Source organism: Aedes aegypti, chromosome 1 (genome assembly GCF_002204515.2).
Source record: "Aedes aegypti strain LVP_AGWG chromosome 1, AaegL5.0 Primary Assembly, whole genome shotgun sequence".
Lineage (NCBI taxonomy): Eukaryota > Metazoa > Arthropoda > Insecta > Diptera > Culicidae > Aedes > Aedes aegypti.
The window spans coordinates 151,534,055-151,555,663 of NC_035107.1; the positions used below are offsets into that span (position 1 = coordinate 151,534,055).

At 35.5% G+C, this 21,609-nt stretch overlaps 1 protein-coding gene across 3 annotated transcripts in view; it reads left to right on the forward strand.

Moving 5' to 3' along the window:
• LOC23687751 (gamma-glutamyltranspeptidase 1) overlaps positions 1 to 21,609 on the forward strand; it is a 698,533-nt gene that overhangs the window by 570,765 nt on the left and 106,159 nt on the right. For 2 of the 3 annotated variants that reach the window (XM_021851035.1, XM_021851054.1), the window contains exon 13: positions 20,278 to 20,348. In XM_021851035.1, the coding sequence (XP_021706727.1) occupies positions 20,278 to 20,348 (71 nt within the window). The remainder of the gene's footprint in view (positions 1 to 20,277; positions 20,349 to 21,609) is intronic. The other variant, XM_021851045.1, reaches the window with a different exon arrangement.

Consider the following 21,609-nt stretch of genomic DNA (forward strand, 5'->3'; position numbering starts at 1 on the left):
TTCTTTGCAAAAGTAAGTTTTCCCATAGTAAATCCCATACAAACTTTAAACGGCTGGCGCTAAAATATAGTTTCTCCGATCGAGCTGAAATTTTGCACAGTTGTTATGGGACCTAAATGCAATCCAAAAAGTGGACTGGAGCGAGAATCTAAATTTTGTCCCACACTAATGGACATCGACATGCATTTTTCGTGAGAATAAACATCTACGGTATGCTCATATCTCAGTGAAAGTAGGGAAGGTGTACCGGTATTCGCCATGTACCAGTTATTCGCCACCCCGGATTATGTACCGTTTTACAACATATATGGTTGCCAATTGTTTAGTGTTCGAAAAATTGCTTTAAGATGATACGGAAACATTCTTGGAAACCGCAAAATTGTCTGAGAAAATAATAGAAAAAAATCATTTTCCTTAAAATTTTTGCTCCTTTGTACCAAGTTTTCGCCATGATGTTCCTGATTCGCAGCTTAATGAAGTTATCCAGTACCATACCAGCCAGTAAATTTAATTTGTACTAAAACATTTTAGTACATGCAGATATCCAGTACCACACCAGCCAGTGAGTATATACAGCATGGAAATTCAAGTTCCGAAGTTTTCCAAGCGCGGAAAAACAATTTTCATATCAAAGTGTTGAAAACACATGGAATTTGAACCATCAAGAATGCTTAAATGCGGATCTATGGCAATTTTCTATTTTATTAGATATCTGCGTACTCAATCTCACTGGATGGGAGTTCTATGCGATCCAGTGATCTGAAATTTTTACAGCCGCTTTTCCGACAATAGACTAACAGTTTTCCACGGAAATATTTCATGGATAACTGTTTTTGTATGATGCCGAGACGATACTTGTAATTTTTCTTAAGAAATATTAATGTATTAGAAATCCACGTACTTAATCTCACTGGATGAGAGTTCTATGCGATCCAGTGAGCTGAAGTTTTTACAGCCGCTTTTCCGACAATAGACTAACAGTTTTCCACGGAAATATTTCATGGCTAACTGTTTTTGTATGATGCCGAGACGATACTTGTAATTTTTCTTAAGAAATATTAATGTATTAGAAATCCACGTACTTAATCTCACTGGATGAGAGTTCTATGCGATCCAGTGAGCTGAAATTTTCACAGCCGCTTTTCCGACAATAGACTAACAGTTTTCCATGGAAATATTTCATGGCTAATTGTGTTTGTATGATGCCGAGGCGATACTTGTAATTTTACTTAAGAAATATTAATGTATTAGAAATCCACGTACTTAATCTCACTGGATGAGAGTTCTATGCGATCCAGTGAGCTGAAATTTTCACAGCCGCTTTTCCGACAATAGACTAACAGTTTTCCATGGAAATATTTCATGGCTAACTGTTTTTGTATGATGCCGAGGCGATACTTGTAATTTTTCTTTAGAAATATTAATGTATTAGAAATCCACGTACTTAATCTCACTGGATGAGAGTTCTATGCGATCCAGTGAGCTGAAATTTTCACAGCCGCTTTTCCGACAATAGACTAATAGTTTTCCACGGAAATATTTCATGGCTAACTGTTTTTGTATGATGCCGAGGCGATACTTGTAATTTTTCTTAAGAAATATTAATGTATTAGAAATCCACGTACTTAATCTCACTGGATGAGAGTTCTATGCGATCCAGTGAGCTGAAGTTTTCACAGCCGCTTTTCCGACAATAGACTAACAGTTTTCCACGGAAATATTTCATGGCTAATTGTTTTTGTATGATGCCGAGACGTTGATGTAAATAGGATTGTCCAAAGATTTGGCAGAGTTTTTTCTACAAAATGGCTGGGGAAAAGTCCAATGTTTTTATCGACAAACGGCAGACAAATGAACCATTTTTTAGCATAATGTTGTGTACTGCGTACTCAATCTCACTGGATGGGAGTTCTATGCGATCCAGTGAGCTGAAATTTTTACAGCCGCTTTTCCGACAATAGACTAACAGTTTTCCACGGAAATATTTCATGGATAACTGTTTTTGTATGATGCCGAGACGATACTTGTAATTTTTCTTAAGAAATATTAATGTATTAGAAATCCACGTACTTAATCTCACTGGATGAGAGTTCTATGCGATCCAGTGAGCTGAAGTTTTTACAGCCGCTTTTCCGACAATAGACTAACAGTTTTCCACGGAAATATTTCATGGCTAACTGTTTTTGTATGATGCCGAGACGATACTTGTTATTTTTCTTAAGAAATATTAATGTATTAGAAATCCACGTACTTAATCTCACTGGATGAGAGTTCTATGCGATCCAGTGAGCTGAAATTTTCACAGCCGCTTTTCCGACAATAGACTAACAGTTTTCCACGGAAATATTTCATGGCTAATTGTTTTTGTATGATGCCGAGGCGATACTTGTAATTTTTCTTAAGAAATATTAATGTATTAGAAATCCACGTACTTAATCTCACTGGATGAGAGTTCTATGCGATCCAGTGAGCTGAAGTTTTTACAGCCGCTTTTCCGACAATAGACTAACAGTTTTCCACGGAAATATTTCATGGCTAACTGTTTCTGTATGATGCCGAGACGATACTTGTAATTTTTCTTAAGAAATATTAATGTATTAGAAATCGGCTAAAATATTAACGTCCCATAAAAAAATATAAAATTTCCATAAAAAATGCAAAATTTGCCAGTAAAGAAACAAGGGTAAAATCATTAGAAAAGTTAAAAATTTCCATAAATGAATAAAGAAATGCATAGAAAAAACAAAATTTTCCATAAATAAACAAATTTTGAGCAATAAATAGATTCAAAAGTGCAGTAGAATCGACAATAATCTCACTAAAAAATGTCGAATTTTCCATTTAAAAACCTCAAAATGTCCCTATTTTCTTCACAAAAAGCAAGAAATAATAATAAATTTTCCACAAAAAAAGCCAAAATTTGCAATAAATAAATAATAATTCGCCCACAATAAATCAAAAATTTCCATTCAAAAAATCAAAGATAGCAATAGCAGTAAATGCAAAGTTGCAATAAACAAACCCAACTGAGCAATTCAAAATGACAATCAATACATGAAAATGTTGTAGAAAATTCCAATATTTAAGTAAAACTTTCCATAAAAATAACGTAATTTTCCAATAATGAGTAATAATGTGTGTAATGGATTTCATAAATTTTCAGTCAAACTGAAGCATTGTTTTCACAATTGGAGCTTATTAGTTGTCGTATGTAGATGTAGTAATTGCATTTTAGAGTTCGATAATTAATTACGTAAGAATTTAGGGGAGGGGAGAGTGGGGAGATTGGCCGGGTTTGAAAAAAAAAATTCTTGCCATACAGAAAAAAATAATGTTTCATACAAAAAATCATACATGGAGGGGAGGCGAGGTTTCGAAAAATCACCAAAAAATGTTTTTTAATACACCCCATCGTTAGGCGCTACAATTTTAATTATTTCGGCAAAGTTGAAATGAAACATGAAGTGGGTGATGAGGTTCAAAAGTAGCGTTACAGCATGCTTAACCATATTTGTAGTACTGAGACAACCCACTAGATCTAAAAATGAACCTATTAGAAAATACTTTAAAAAGCGTTATGTTCGTATGCAAATAAAAAAAAATATTTAGGAAAAAACTCATTAATCGAAGTATACATATTTCTGCAACTGCTGTGGGCAGTTACTTTACTGATGCTTAGTTTGTAAACACCAGTTCCCTGGCTGGTTGGACATGAGAGCATAAGCTTCTTCCATCAATGTAGTTGGACATAATCCAAGCAGTGACATAAGTGTTCCTAATATTGGAAGATTAGATATTCCATGTTCCATGTTTCATTTCAACTTTGCTGAAATAATTAAAATTGTAGCGCCTAACGATGGGGTGTATTAAGAAACACTTTTTTGTGATTTTTCGAAACCTCGCCTCCCCTTCATGTATGATTTTTTGTATGAAACATTGATTTTATCTATATGGCAAGAAATATTTTTTCAAACCCGGCCAATCTCCCCGCTCTCACCTCCCCTAAATTCTTACGTAATTAATTATCGAACTCTAAAATGCAATTTCTACATCTACATAATGTACGACGACTAACTAGCTCCAATTGTGAAAACAATGCTTCAGTTTGACTGAAAATTTATGAAATCCATTATACACATTATTACTCATTATTGGAAAATTACGTTATTTTTAAGGAAAATTTTACTTAAATATTGGAATTTTCTACAACATTTTCATGTATTGATTGTCATTTTGAATTGCTCAGTTGGGTTTGTTTATTGCAACCTTGCATTTACTGCTATTGCTATCTTTGATTTTTTGAATGGAAATTTTTGATTTATTGTGGGCGAATTATTATTTATTTATTGCAAATTTTGGCTTTTTTTGTGGAAAATTTATTATTATTTCTTGCTTTTTGTGAAGAAGATAGGGACATTTTGAGGTTTTTAAATGGAAAATTCGATATTTTTTAGTGAGATTATTGTCGATTCTACTGCACTTTTGAATCTATTTATTGCTCAAAAATTTTTTATTTATGGAAAATTTTGTTTTTTCTATGCACTTCTTTATTTTTTTATGGAAATTTTTAACTTTTCTGTTGATTTTACCCTTGTTTCTTTACTGGCAAATTTTGCATTTTTTATGGAAATTTTATATTTTTTTATGGAACGATTAATTGTCTGCCATTAGAAATCCACGTACTTAATCTCACTGGATGAGAGTTCTATGCGATCCAGTGAGCTGAAATTTTCACAGCCGCTTTTCCGACAATTGACTAACAGTTTTTCACGGAAATATTTCATGGCTAATTGTTTTTGTATGATGCCGAGGCGATACTTGTAATTTTACTTAAGAAATATTAATGTATTAGAAATCCACGTACTTAATCTCGCTGGATGAGAGTTCTATGCGATCCAGTGAGCTGAAATTTTCACAGCCGCTTTTCCGACAATAGACTAACAGTTTTCCATGGAAATATTTCATGGCTAACTGTTTTTGTATGATGCCGAGGCGATACTTGTAATTTTTCTTTAGAAATATTAATGTATTAGAAATCCACGTACTTAATCTCACTGGATGAGAGTTCTATGCGATTCAGTGAGCTGAAGTTTTCACAGCCGCTTTTCCGACAATAGACTAACAGTTTTCCACGGAAATATTTCATGGCTAACTGTTTTTGTATGATGCCGAGACGATACTTGTAATTTTTCTTAAGAAATATTAATGTATTAGAAATCCACGCACTTAATCTCACTGGATGAGAGTTCTATGCGATCCAGTGAGCTTAAGTTTTCACAGCCGCTTTTCCGACAATAGACTAACAGTTTTCCACGGAAATATTTCATGGCTAATTGTTTTTGTATGATGCCGAGGCGATACTTGTAATTTTTCTTAAGAAATATTAATGTATTAGAAATCCACGTACTTAATCTCATTGGATGAGAGTTCTCTGCGATCCAGTGAGCTGAAATTTTCACAGCTGCTTTTCCGATAATAGACTTAACAGTTTTCCACAGAAATATTTCATGGCTAACTGTTTTTGTATGATGCCGAGGCGATACTTGTAATTTTCCTCAAGAAATAATAATGTATTAGAAATCCACTTACCTAATCTCACTGGATGAGAGTTCTATATGATCCAGTGAGCTGAAATTTTTACAGCCGCATTTCCAACAATAGACTAACAGTTTTCCACGGAAATATTTCATGGATAACTGTTTTTGTATGATGCCGAGACGATACTTGTAATTTTTCTTAAGAAATATTAATTTATTAGAAATCCACGTACTTAATCTCACTAGATGAGAGTTCTATGCGATCCAGTGAGCTGAAATTTTCACAGCCGCTTTTCCGACAATAGACTAACAGTTTTCCACGGAAATATTTCATGGCTAACTGTTTTTGTATGATGCCGAGACGATACTTGTAATTTTTCTTAAGAAATATTAGGGGTATTCACTTAAAGTAGTGTAAACTGAGATATTGGTGATGAAACATTTCAAATGAAATATTCCTTTTCTGGCATCCAGGCGATGAAATTTAGAGGTTTATCATCTAGTAACCCAAAAAAACAAGCTTGTCAAAAGTTTGTTTATTTGAATTACGAACTTTTATTCCATTCGCTTCAGCCAAGGTCGAAGGGTCGAAACTTCGGCTGTTTTCTTCACGGTTCCCAGAATTCTTTCCAGATCGCCAACGAAGTTCGTCGAATTGCACTGATAGTACAGGAACTCCTCATTCAATTTACGTATTATCGTCAAAATGGTACGACTGCGTTAAGATAATTTGCCATAATCATTCAAGTTTTCATAATCGGCAAACAACGCAATCCTCAACCCTCAAATATTTTACTGCAGAGCACCTCTTTCGATGGCAAACAATGGGAGTCGATGCGCGTTGCGTTCAGTTAGGATAAGAATGTATAGACTGTCCGTTATTTGTTCACAAACCCCTCCAGACATGGTAGGATTTTTGTACAAACATGAAAAGTTATTTGCATGGCACATAAGAAATCTTTAATTCCCCCTCCCTCCATAACCCCTTACGTATTATAGGAACAGCCCAAATAATGCTTAGGCTCATACACAACATTATGCTAAAATATGGTTCATTTGTCTGCCGTTTGTCGATAAAAACATTGGACTTTTCCCCAGCCATTTTGTAGAAAAAACTCTGCCAAATCTTTGGACAATCCTATTTACATCAACGTCCCGGCATCATACAAAAACAGTTTGCCATGAAATATTTCAATGGAAAACTGTTAGTCTATTGTCGGAAAAGCGGCTGTGAAAATTTCAGCTCACTGGATCGCATAGAACTCTCATCCAGTGAGATTAAGTACGTGGATTTCTAATACATTAATATTTTTTAAGAAAAATTACAAGTATCGTCTCGGCATCATACAAAAACAGTTATCCATGAAATATTTCCGTGGAAAACTGTTAGTCTACTGTCGGAAAAGCGGCTGTAAAAACTTCAGCTCACTGGATCGCATAGAACTCTCATCCAGTGAGATTAAGTAAGTGGATTTCTAATACATTAATATTTCTTAAGAAAAATTACAAGTATCGTCTCGGCATCATACAAAAACAGTTAGCCATGAAATATTTCCGTGGAAAACTATTAGTCTACTGTCGGAAAAGCGGCTGTAAAAACTTTAGCTCACTGAATCGCATAGAACTCTCATCCAGTGAGATTAAGTAAGTGGATTTCTAATACATTAATATTTCTTAAGGAAAATTACAAGTATCGTCTCGGCATCATACAAAAAGAGTAAGCCATGAAATATTTCCAAGGAAAACTGTTAGTCTATTGTCGGAAAAGCGGCTGTGAAAATTTCAGCTCACTGGATCGCATAGAACTCTCATCCAGTGAGATTAAGTACGTGGATTTCTAATACATTCATATTTCTTAAGAAAAATTACCAGTATCGTCTCGGCATCATACAAAAACAGTTAGCCATGAAATATTTCCGTGGAAAACTGTTAGTCTATTGTCGGAAAAGCGGCTGTGAAAATTTCAGCTCACTGGATCGCATAGAACTCTCATCCAGTGAGATTAAGTACGTGGATTTCTAATACATTGATATTTCTTAAGAAAAATTACAAGTATCGTCTCGGCATCATACAAAAACAGTTAGCCATGAAATATTTCTGTGGAAAACTATTAGTCTATTGTCGGAAAAGCGGCTGTAAAAACTTCAGCTCACTGGATCGCATAGAACTCTCATCCAGTGAGATTGAGTACGCAGATATCTAATAAAATAGAAAATTGCCATAGATCCGCATTTAAGCATTCTTGATGGTTCGAATTCCATGTGTTTTCAACACTTTGATATGAAAATTGTTTTTCCGCGCTTGGAAAACTTCGGAACTTGAATTTCCATGCTGTATATACTCACTGGCTGGTGTGGTACTGGATATCTGCATGTACTAAAATGTTTTAGTACAAATTAAATTTACTGGCTGGTATGGTACTGGATAACTTCATTAAGCTGCCTAATTGAAGAAAAAACGACGGCGATCGATGTTGGTCTACTTAATCCTGCCCTGGCTGTTCCATGGCTTCGTACAGAGAATCAGATAAAGATACTTTATGTGATTTTCTCAAATTCGATACGCGAAATGGTCTCGTTGAATTGGGATTCTTTAGCAACCAAATTTTCGCAACAGGTCTGGTTGCACTCTATGCGTAACTTATCGCTACATCAAAAAGTGAATCTGCTCAACATCTTTCTGCTCTCCAAAATATGGTAGGGGGACACGGGGCAGTATGGACACCCTAAGGAATTTGCCTATTTTGACTGTAAAAACATGAATATTTTACTGTTTTTTATGTGCAGTATGCTTTTTAAAGTTCTTGAGCATTTGTTAAACATGGTTACATAATCAGGAAAAAATATTTTGTTTTCAAAAAAGGGTTTAAAAAAGCTTATATTTGGTAGTCGCCATCAAGTTAGCGGGGCAAAGTGGACACCCCCATGGGGCAGTATGGACACCTTAATGTTTATAGGATAATTGTCCTGCAATCGTTCTCAAAACCTCGAAAAATGAAGTACATATTCAGGAAACCATAGTGACAGGTCACTGTGCCACTGAAAACATGATTAAGACCAATTTACGACATTTTTCGTAGATATGATTTCAATATTGCCTCCAGGTTAGTTTTAATCAAGAATTGACGATTTTCAACCGATTTGTGGTTCCACTTCGTAATTATTGCATTGAATGCTAAATATTTTTGGATAATTTTGTGTTTGAAGTTATATTTCTTCCTCTTTGAAGTGCCAGCTCTACTTTGCCACCCGGTGTCCATATTGCCCCAACAGTGTAAGAAATTTCCATATAAGTTTTTCAATGTCTTAAAGTACCAGAAAAAAATCTACTATATTTTTGAATATAGCATAAATAATTGAAGATTCAATCAAGAGATACATTATCGGTCAACTTGCAGTCATTTGCCTCTGGAACCTTATTTAGTGAGGTGTGAATGTTATAATTTTCGAACCAAATAAAATCATGCTCAAGTTTTCGATTTAAAATCAATGTTTTAAACATTTTTTCTGAAATTTTAGTGGATAGTTTACTCTTCCGATAGGCAACTGAAATATTGTTTGCATTGAAAGTGTAAAAGTATTCGCCTATGCAAAGATACAGGGGGTGTCCATTCTGCCCCGGGTGTCCATACTGCCCCCCGTACCCCTACATTGGAGCTAACTTAGCTCCAACGACTGCGCACATAGCAAAACTAACAGCCACCATGCGTAGATATCTCTTTCGAGGCATGATCACGACGGTACCAATGCAACAGTTAGATCGTAGGAAAGAGGACGGTGGGCTAAACTTGCATTCACCATTAATGAAGTGTAAAGCACTTTTAATCAATCGTCACTTTCATGAAAGAGACTACCTTCCGTTCTACAATACCATTTTAGTGCAAGTCAACTCTCCTCCGGCAAATTCTATCACCGATCTTCCATGTCTGAAACAATTACTGAGTAATGTATCGAACCTCCCCTATCAAATTCGGCAAAATCCATCGGCCGATCTGATTTATCGTTTCTTTGTGAAAGAAACAGACAAACCAAAGGTGGAATTGGCAGACACTAGCACAAACTGGAAACGTGTATGGAGAAATGTTTCCGATCGTGCTCTAAAGCCACAACAACGAAGTAATCTGTTCATATGGGCTAATCAAAAAACACCACATCGCCGGCTGCTGTTCACTATGAATCGATCGAACGGAGAACAATGTATCCACTGTAATATGGCCAGCGAAACGATACAGCACAAATTTTTTGAGTGCCCTAGGGTACACGACGCATTCAGAGTACTACAACAAAAGCTGCTTACTTTAACAGGTGGGCAACGAACGTTTCAGCATGCTGATTTATTGAAGCCTACCCTAGAACAAATTGCAACACCAACTAGAATTTTGATATTAAAAATTTTAAATAATTACATCACTTTCATTCTAGAGTGCAATGATAGAATAGATGTAAATGCATTGAATTTCAATTTAAAAGTCGTAGTTTAAATAATTATGTGAATAATTTTAAGTAAACCAGAACGACCACTAAACGTACGATAAATAAAAAGTATACCCCATTAGGGATGGTACACAAATTATGTCACGCTAAATTTCAACTTTTTTGACCCCCTCCTCCCCCTTTGTCACGTTTTTTGTATGAGTTCTCCGAAAATTTTGCAAGGCTTGTCACGCTTGGCTTGACTCCCTCCCCCCCTTGGAGCGTGACGTAATTTGTGGATGACCACTTAGGCATAAAGACGTTAGGCATAAGGACGTTAGGCATAAGTATGTTAGGCATAATGGACGTTAGGCATAAAGACATTAGGCATAATGGATGTTAGGCATAAAATACGTTAGGCATAATGGACGTTTGACATAAAATAACTTGCGTATGTGCCATTCAAAACTCTTCTCATGTTGAAACTTGTTCGGGTTCATTTACAAATTCCATTACGTTGATGAGGGTGGATGGGTGTCCTTAACATGAAACAGCTCATAAAAATAGTGAAAAATGCATACAAGAAGCTTTACGATGGGGTGGGTTAATTGATTGGTTATAAATTACTATTTTCGGTGTTCTAAAATTTGACAATGAATCCATTATTGCAAGATGTGGAAGAAGATTGTTGTCTTGGTCATTGTTATCATTCTAAGATCCAGCTCAAAAAATGGTTGTAAGTATCAATTTATATTTGCGATGGGCAAGTGTTATTTATTTCTAGAGATGTTTCATTCGGTGAGTATATGACACTCCTAGTTATTAACTGAGAGCTTTCTTTGGCGAAGTTGCCATTTTTCGCATTCGTATCTCGTGTGGCAGGTACGATGATACTCTATGTCCAGGGAAGCCAACGAAATTTCCATTAGGAAAAGATCCTGGACCGACCGGGTTTCGAACCCTTCCCTGTCTACCTTCAGCATGGCTTTGCGTTGTAGCCGCGGACTCTAACCACTCGGCTAAGGAAGGCCGTTATATATCTCTTACATAATTACGTTAATTCTAAAGAAGGGAAATCTTGCATATAATCATTAGTACTAATAATGCGAATGTTTAACTTGAAGACAACAATCTAGTGTCATGCCAAAAATCCTGGTTATTATAGGTGACATTATCTTCAACAATAATATGCTGGTAGTGTGACGCCAAGAAAAGCGTTACGTTCCTACTCCGAGTCTTCTCAATTTAATGTAGTAAAAACAGTTTTTTTCTGCCTCTTCTGCCAACAATTTTCAATGATTTTTCAACAATTTTTATCAGTCACATATTTAAGCATTGCTGAAAGCACCTTGAAAATATTTGAAATTCATCGAGTTTGAAAAGTAAAATTTGGTTTCAAAGTATATATAACAGTCAAGCTTCAATTTAACATAGCATAGTATTCAGCATTCAGCATAGTATTCAGTAGCCTGGCGTGTATTTTTTAGTGGAAATATTTACATCTACAATTCCAATAACTAATAGAACAGCAAGAATCCACAAAACTGCATTTTATTGGAAGCAGGTCCCTTTCTTCCAGTCATTAAATTGACCGAATAAGTATAAAGAATAGCCTATGATTCAAAGAAGGGAAAATGTATGATGGAAGTATTAAAAGCAATAATGCCATTAATTACTGAATAAGTATGTCTCGGAAGAAGAAAAAATTGCTAATTAAAACATTAGCAGCACAAACTCCAATAATTTTGCCGTCAGTATACCTATAAAGAACAGCATTCAATTTAAAGAAGGGATAATCTCTGATGAAAAATTTGCCAATAATATGTGTACAACCAAACTCAAAAGATGAGTAGCAGTTACAGCGTCGTTCTTATTCTTGGCATTACGACCCAATCCAAGTTCTTAGCTTAGTGTTCTAGGAGCACTTCCACAGTTATTACCCAAATGTTTGCTTTGCCAAAGCGGCCATTTTGCATTCTCATTTGTGCACGATACATGAGCACGATTATACTTCATGGCCAAGGATCCTGGAGTCATAGAAGTTACCACATAGTTAATTATTTAGAGGCAATTTATAGCATTTTCATGCTCAAGTTTTGTTCTAGAAATTGACCTCAAAGGATTCACAAGTATGGGACGACTGCAGGGCAATCACATTTCAAAGGACACATTTTTGATCTTTAGGGGCCTTCCTTAGCCGAGTGGTTAGAGTCCGCGGCTACAAAACAAAGCCATGCTGAAGGTGTCTGGGTTCGATTCCCGGTCGGTCCAGGATCTTTTAGTAAAGGAAATTTCCTTGACTTCCCTGGGCATAGAATATCATCGTATCTGCCACACGATATACGAATGCGAAAATGGCAACTTCGGCATAGAAAGCTCTCAGTTAATAACTGTGGAAGTGCTCATAGGAACACTAAGCTGAGAAGCAGGCTCTGTCCCAATGAGGACGTTAATGCCAAGAAGAAAAAGAATTTTTGATCTTTGAAGCCCTTCACAATTACTAAAAAAGTCAGCTCACTTTTCACACAAACAATTTCAATTTTCATTTTGGAAATTATGCCTATCGTCCATTATGCCAAACGTCCATTATGCCTATCGTATTTATGCCTATCGTACTTATGCCTAACGTCCTTATGCCTAACGTAGTGCACCCTTTCGTGACGATTTGCTCTCCAGATGCGTTAGTGTGGAGCATTTTCACCAGTTGGCAGTCATTTCAGCTAACGGGTCGGATTCGCTAGATGGAAGGCAGTTGTGTTCCAACCACCGAATCACCTCTGTATAGCAGTTTTTACTGAAACCTGGATCCAAACTCAAAAGAGACCCAAACTATTTTGTTGGTCGTAATGATCGACTTGATGGGGCATGTGGGGGAGTCGCAATCATCATTCATAGGCGTATAAAACATCAACTGTTTTCGTCATTTTAAACTTATGTTTTTGAAACTTTGGGTGTTTCTGTTGAAACACAGCTTGGTAAATATATACTGCTTCGCGTTGAAAAATGGGTTAACCAACGTGCGAAGTTTGATTTTTGACCAACTTCGCCGTGTCGCAATTCGATTCTCAATAGTGCGCATAATACACATGGCGGAGGGCATAGATGCGCACTATAGCGAAGTGACTCGCGACACGGCGAAGGTGATCAAAAATCGAGCTTCGCACGTTGGTACACCCATTTTTAGTCGCGAAGCAGTATACTTTCATAGCTGCGTATTTGCCTTTCCCATGCTCTGGGCAGCAAGTTAAATTGCTCCGAACTGACTTGCGAAAATTGACTCGCAATAAGTCGTTTTGGTGACTTTAATGCCTAACATCGGTCATGGAAGTAATTCCAACGGCAGAATTTTATTTGATGAGTGCTCTTCAGGATATTTCTCAATTCAATACCCTGATAGTCCTACATGTTTTTCCTCTTCTAGAAACCCATCTACGATTGATTTGGTCTTAACCGACTCTAGCCATCTTGGTAGCCAATTAGTTACTCATGCTGATATTGATTCTGATCATGTCCCTGTTACGTTTCAAATATCCCATGAAGCGATTCCCAATCCTATCAGCTCCACTTTCAATTATTTCCGAGCCGACTGGAATATATATGAAACATATATTGACTCTTATCTTGATGTTAACATTTCTATACAAACAAAAATGGAAATTGACCATGCTCTTAAAACTTTAACAAATTCCATTGTTAAAGCCAGGGCATTGCAATTCCAAAATGTGAAGTAAAATTTAAATTAAACTCTTGAACCGTCTTAAAAACGTGAGGAGAATGCAATTGCAATGCACTCGCGATAGAGTGTCCATCCCGGGACATCCCGGGACAAGAAATCCCGGGATTTGACAAATTTCGGGATTTCCCGTTTCCCGGGATTTTATTTCTGACATCCCGGGAATCCCGGGATTCCCGAAATGTACTTAGAATTTGATGAAAACCATCAAATTTCAATGAAAAACAATTACATTTTTTCTCACTATCAACCTTATTTGATAAAGTAGTAATGGAAAAGAGAATAAACGAATAATTATTTTCATGAAAAGATCAATTTACCAACTGGTCAGTCGTCAGTGTTCAGACAGACCGGACTAGATGATATTTTGGCCTTGTAAAGATAAGTTAGGAACTCCGTCGATTCTGATTTTTCCGATGCTATTTTGATACAGATTCATCAAGCAGATAAGTTTCATTATTATAATAAATAAAGCGAATATTTTGTTATTTTGGACGCTTGGGGTACGTTTTCCTGAAATCATTAAAAAAGCACTTGGTTCAGTCTGTCTGAACACCGACCAAGTAAGAAACACATATTTTTATTTGTCTAGTTGCAAAGTTTTAATGCTTTCCTTTCCAACATTAGCCGTTTTTATAAGCCTATGCTGAGATAAAAAATTAGAAGTACACCTAAATTGCCGCAAATCGCAAGTCAGTACCATCTGTAAGAAATAGGCATTGCGAAAATTGACTGAGGAGTTTTCAATCTCGTTTTCCATACAAATATTCTAAAATTCCAGGAGATTGGAACATTTTTCGATCTCAATGAAACTTGTCCAAACCTTTCCAAGAAAAATATAAAGATGACCAAATAACGATTCATTTTTGTGTTACACGATGCAAAAATCTGCACTGGGACTAACATGCATTAACTTTCCATTATAGGACAATTCGACTTAGTGTTTTCCTTAATTTTACTGAACAAAAAGTGATTTCTCGTTAGTTCAGATGAAAGATCATAAGAAGAATGAAAACTGATATCGACTCAATTTTGACCAAAATGCAGATGGGACTGACTTGCGATTCATAGCAGTGAACTTCAGTCAATAATTTTCAGTAATTAACTTTTAGCATGATCTACAATACCTTCAATGATATTTAATCGTTTCTTTTGATCTTTTTTTGCTTTAAAATTGTGACTTAAGTTTTTATCATACTTCATATGTGTTGTAAAGAATTTGAAAAAAAAAATCCATAGCAAACCCGTAATTAGTCAAGCTAGGTTTTGTTTTTTGTTAGGTTCCTTCATCAGAATAAGAAATTTTTATCTGAAACGTGAAATTGATTTAACATATTATTTTGAAAAGTTACATTATCTGTTTATTTCATTGAAAAAATATTGTATTGTTAAATTTTTGCTTCCATTTCAACCGAAATTCTAGTTTTATTGAATATTTGATAAATCCCGGGATCCCGGGATTTCCCGGGACGAGCATAGATTTTTGTCCCGAATCCCGGGAAGAGCGAAATGGCCGGGAAATGGACACTCTAACTCGCGATCCTGCTATGAAAATTATATGGCAAGATTTGCAGAAAGAAATTAAAAACCGATTTTCTCAATTAAGAAACAAAAATTTCCAAAATAAATTTCTCAATCAAACCTTGGCTCTAAGCCCTTTTGGAAATTATCCAAAATTTTCAAAAAAAAAACTCAGAAGTCAATACCGGCATTGAAACAGGAAAATAAATAATTACTAACTAATTGCGAAAAAGCTCAAAAACTTGCTATTGGGTCCGAACATGCTTAATGAATTCTTGTTTTTATTTCGTAATACGAAAGAGCATGTTCTTGCAACTACTTTAGCAATTTTTCCAGCTCAAATACCGGCTATAACATATATAAACTTTAATTTAAAAAATGGATCCAAATATGAACCTTGACACTTTTGATCATGTTTGACGTTGACTTTGCCGACAAAAATGCTACAGGGCTTTTAGCTTCAACACTGGGGTTGTTCTTATCTGACATTTCGGAAGGGACACGGAAAACAAAATATACCCAAAATTTGAGTTTAAACCAAAGAGTGTGATAAAATTTAAAAAATCGCAAAAAAAAATGTTTTTGGGCTTCAACCAACGAAAATCATTTAAAAATTGAGTAAACTTGTGTTTATGGCCTAAACTTAAGCGTTTGGTACTAAAATTGGGACAGGGCTTAAGGACCCTATTTTGACATCATTTTCAGATATATGATACCCAAATTTAGTAGATACGGGAATGAAACATTTATTCCATTTTATTTTTCTCAATCCGAAATTCTAATTTACATTGTAGCATAAGCATAAAAAGGTGTTGTTCAAAAAATAAGGAAGATAATGTGGCTGTTAATAAACTCTACTGTTTTCTCAAGGAATTGTAGATCTCCATGAACAATAAATAAACTCGTTTTAAAGATGTATATTTTTGATATATGTTAAAATGCTTAAATATTCAATAACAATTAAAAGCCACTTTTTGTGACCAAATTAAGTATTATCATTGCGCTGTTAATATGTATATGAGAAATGAAGCACAGATGATATAGCCATCACACTAGCAAAGAATTTGATAGAAATAAGTGAAAAGTTCGTTAGCCTGTTAGATTTTAAATTCATTATAGTAAACAAGAAACAAAACAACTTGCAAGGGATCCTCCACAAACCACGTGATTATATTTTTGGTATTTTTCATCTCTCTTCCCCTTGTGGTCAACTCTTCAAATTTTTATTTTTATTTACGTGGTCGTAATCTTTGAACAGACCCTCCCACCTAAAATGAACACGCAATTTATGGAAGGTTCCACAGTATGGTAAAGGGGTTGTTTATGAACCACGATATTTCTGGAGATATAGCTGGTGGATTGTAGTATCACTAAAATCGCTTATTGCAATCATTTATATAAAATATTCCATCATTTGCAATACTTTCAAAATGGGGAGGGTACAAAAGAGGAGGGAAATCCATGCAAATCTAAGTACAACTCTTCATATTGAATTCCAAGTTTAAAATTTAGTATGGCACATAAGTTCTGCTGTCCTGAATATAAAACACCGTGTCGGGTTATTGAATAGATTAGATTTTTCAATGAAAAATGCAAAATGTTCAAGTATATTTTAAAAAAGACCTAGGCAGACACGAACATTCTGAAAACGCCATCATTTTTGTTAATTTTCATACTTTCAAGCCCGGGGTGTCCGGTCTCTGTGCATTCAGATCGACTTTTATTGTCAAACCGTGTTATACAATATTTTCACATCTGAATTACCTGAGTTACCTCAGGAATGTCAAAAATTTTTGTTTTTGTCAAAAATTTTTGTTTGCAAAAAAGTTTGGATATTTTGTCTTCATACTTGTAAAAATTGAAGATTTTTCCTAATGCTTCCAAAACACATCTAATAATATTCCCACATAAACCAAACGCTCTTTATTTAAAACCTTCAAGTATCACTCTTAAAAATAATGAAAATTACTCTGGACGTAATTCTGGTTATGCCTGAATGACACATGATGTAAGTGATGGAACGACACAAAAACGAGTCCTTGAAGATGTATTGAACAAAAAATGTAATTTTAAATGTTAAAGGACACGAAAACGATGGAATTGTGATAGACATTTCCCGAATCAGATACTAACGTATTTGAAATTGGACACAAATTTACGTCATTCGGCTCGCTTCTTTTATGTGCATCCCAAAAGATGTAAATCACATTATTTTTTGGTACTGTGTATAGACATGTTGTTACGTTGAGAGGAGCTCCAATAAATTGGTCAGATGAAGTTAGGTATCTAGGGCTCATGCTAGATAACAATTTAAGTTTCAAAAACACATTACATCACATAAAAAATATGTGAAATGTTTCTATCCCCTTTTAAATAGAAAATCAAAACTTTGTCTTAAGAACAAGCTTTTGATATTCAAACAAATTTTCAGGCCAGCCATGTTGTATGCTGTATCATTATGGACTAGCTGTTGTAATACCTTAGCTTAGCTTAGACTGACTACACATATCAATGGTTGCTATTCCGTGATTGACCGAAGTCAGTGAAAATGCACAAAGAATCAACTAAAAAAGTTCGGCTGGGATTGGCCATAATCTTCTTCAGTGTGCATAATTCAGCGCCTCTATTTATACAGGGTCAATAACGGCGCCGTCCTTGCAGTCAGGTGGGATTGGAGGAAGGAATGTTAGTGTGTAACCTTTGCTATTTGGAGACCGTGTTTGCCTCTGCATCTCCACAAAGGTTACTGGGAGGGATGTTTGTTAATGGGGAGGATCGTTGGGTCACAGGATTCACTTTGATTAGCGATTAGCATGCCTGCCTAACCTTTTTTAAACTGCGGGCCAAATCGTAAGAATAAGTTCGTGTCGCGGGCCACATTTATTCCTATGCGATCTGACGAAAGTTAGTAAATGAAGTTCATAAAACCCGACGAAATTCAGTGAATGGAGTAAATTTCATTTGAAGAAATCGATAAAAAGATAATTGCTGCTGGACATTGTGAGAGTCCCTTTCAAAATTATATAATAATCTAGTCCAGAATATTTTGAAGAATCTACCCAAGAAATTTTTGATCCTGTGAGAATAATATCTAGGATTGTTTTTTAGAATCCTACTCCAAATTCTGTCAAAATCCGACCTAATATTATTAGCATAAGCAGAAGTGTGCTAAAATTCAGATCAAGCTTTTACGAAATTTTTGATCAAAATGTCCAAGATTTTACAACTTTCGTGCCTTGGTTTCCTTCAGAATCTTACTCAATAATCATTTTGAAATGCTATCTATAAATATTTGAAAATGCCTTAAACTATTTCAAAATTAACCTGCTTATAATTTTATTATAAATTCGTTTAGTTTTCTGGCAAAATGTAACATAACGTTATGTTGCAATCTTGCCCAGGATTTTACAAACCTATGTATTAAATTCGTTGAAAATTCTGGTTATGGAATCCTGGTAAGCATTCTGTGAGACTTTTGTCAATGTTATCCGTGAAAGTCGTGTCCAGAATTCTTAAAAAATCCTTTTCAAGATTTTGAAAAAAATTCTGCCTTTCTTATAATCCCGTCAAGGATCAAATGTTCAAGGACAAATGAATGAATGTCGAAAGAAGCCATGGTAGAAACATTGTTTAACACTCATAATTTTAGATATAGAATTTGAATAAATTTAATATCTAAGAAGGTTTATAAACAAAATAATTACTATATCAAAATTTTAGGTTGAAACTAAATTAAAAATCAATTCGGTTTAGTATGTTCTAATTTCGGGTTGGTAGAATATTCAACGGGCCAACGGGAAGAATCTTCAAACCTTCCGCGGGCCACACAAAATGTGGTCGCGGGCCGGATGCGGCCCGCGGGCCGTACGTTGGGCAGCCCTGGATTAGACCATGACAAATAATTTGACGCGAGCAAAGGATCAAACACTACTACCTGCTTCGCGATCCGCGCCACTTATAAATAATGCCATGCGAGCGACGCGCAACACGATTGATCCTGCTCACATCACCCGCCCCCGCAGGAGCAAGTGACGCAAGCAAAAGATCAAACACTACTACCTGCTTCGCGATCCGCGCCACTAATAAATCATGCCACGCGAGCGATGCGCAACACGATTGATCCTGCTCACATCACCCGCCCCCGCAGGAGCAAGTGACGCAAGCAAAAGATCAAACACTACTACCTGCTTCGTGATCCGCGGCACTAATAAATCATGCCACGCGGGCGACGCGTAACACGATTGATCCTGCTCACATCACCCGCCCCGCAGGAGCAAGTGACGCGAGCAAAGGACCAAACACTACTACCTGCTTCGCGATCTGCGCCACTAATAAATCATGCCACGCGAGCGACGCGCAACACGATTGATTCTGCTCACATCACCCGCCCCCGCAGGAGCAAGTGACGCAAGTAAAGGATCAAACACTACTCCATTATGGACTAGCTGTTGTAATACCAGAAAGAAAGCTCTGCATGATTCTGAAGCTTCCTCCCTGGTATAGTACCAATGAGTTACATAGAATATCCAATGTTGAAACATTGAAACAAATGTGAAATAAAATAATTAATAATTTCAGGCAAAAATCGTTGCAATCTTCTTTTGCCACGATTAATGCATTTTATATTTAGATTAAGTTAGGTTAAGTAAATTGAAAACATGTTTTTTTTTCTCTTATCAGCAGGTGAAATCAACTCATCTGTAAAAATTCTGAACTGCTACGGCAAATGGAATGTAATATGTTGTTAACAAAATGTAATTAACAAATAACATTTTAAATTTGTTTACCAAATTAGGATAATAGTGTTGTCTCATAACACAGACCACCTATGTATAAGAAATGAATGTAATGTTTGGAATGATACAAATAAAGAAATTAAAAAAAATCGAGCTTCACTGCTGTACCAGACAGCCAATGGTGTAGCTAGTGTAGCTGCTACAGGAATGATACTAATGAAGGAATTATTTAAATAATAATAATAATTAAAAACGTTTTGTTTGTTTCACATGAACAGAATTTGTATTCGTGCGCAATTGATGAATAATCCTATTTTCTTATTTTATCTCTATTTCAGGTAGCGATGGTAACGTTAAACTCATAGTTGGTGCGGCTGGAGGTACAAAAATTACAACAGCAGTGGTTATGGTAAATATATCAACCAAGTTTTATTGTACCACTCAAATTTCTTCACAGGATGATCTATTTCTCTATAATTCAAGACCTTGTCTTTGAATAGTTGTAAAAATATAGCGATTTTTTCACCACATAGACTTTAGTGATCTAAATTTCGTCTTTCTCAGATTTCGCTGCCTCTTTTCGATCAGACCGCCGAAATTAAGGAGGAGAAGCAAATGAATAACAAAATGTCAAAATTTGTTGTTTGTTTGTTTGAAATAACAAAAATAATAACTTTGTATGCCAAAACTAAATAATATCATATTATGTCATTGTTATAACAAACATAGGCAACAGTAAGCAACGAATGTGGATTTAAAATGAGCGCCGCAATAAACATTTTTATTTGCCCCGCGCGCATACCTCGCGTAAGCTTTTAAGGCCCAGTGGAGGATCTGGAATCAACCGACAATTTGAAATTTATTGAATGAACATCTTTACCGAAATGAACTACTCACTAACAGATGCGCAAGAGAATATTTCTCTACCGGAAAAAGTATTGTTTATTGTATTGACATGAGAAAATGCGATAATATTATGAATGTTTATCCACAATATTTAAAAATCTACCAGTACCACTTAGCTTTAAAAATAATAAACTTTTCGTTATTTATAATCCCTCTATATAGCAATCCAAGGCACCATGCATGATATGGTTTATCATATAAAGAATGCACATAGAGGATAGTGCTATTTCATAATTGCATTACAAAGATTCAAATATCCCGTCAAAAATATTCAGTAAATAATTCTATTGCAAACTGATAACGAATACAAAATTGATGCACGACCACCACAGTTCAATACCAACTTCCAGAAACAGAGAGATTTCGCTGTCCGCCGGGTATGAACTCCCACTATGAGCAATATAATCAGAAGGGAATAGATGTCAACAAAATATAAAAATATGTTTGCTAAAACCTGATAAGGAGGTGTTGTTATGTTCCATGGTTATTTGAAAATGATGAGTAAACTAACTATCTAACTGAAGCTTTTCTGTAATAAATTTGACTGTTCCAATTGCAATATTGAAATTACATGAAAATTCTCATGCCCACCCTAGCCGTTGAAGAAATGAACCGTAACTCTTTGAACGTGGCAAGGGATGGTATTAGCATGGATGTGTGGGTGCGCTCGTAAGACATGCAGTTGTTTCCCCCAAGATTATTTGGTTTTCTAATATGAAAGCATACATTTTTTTTATATACCAATAAATTGCTGAGAAAATTTG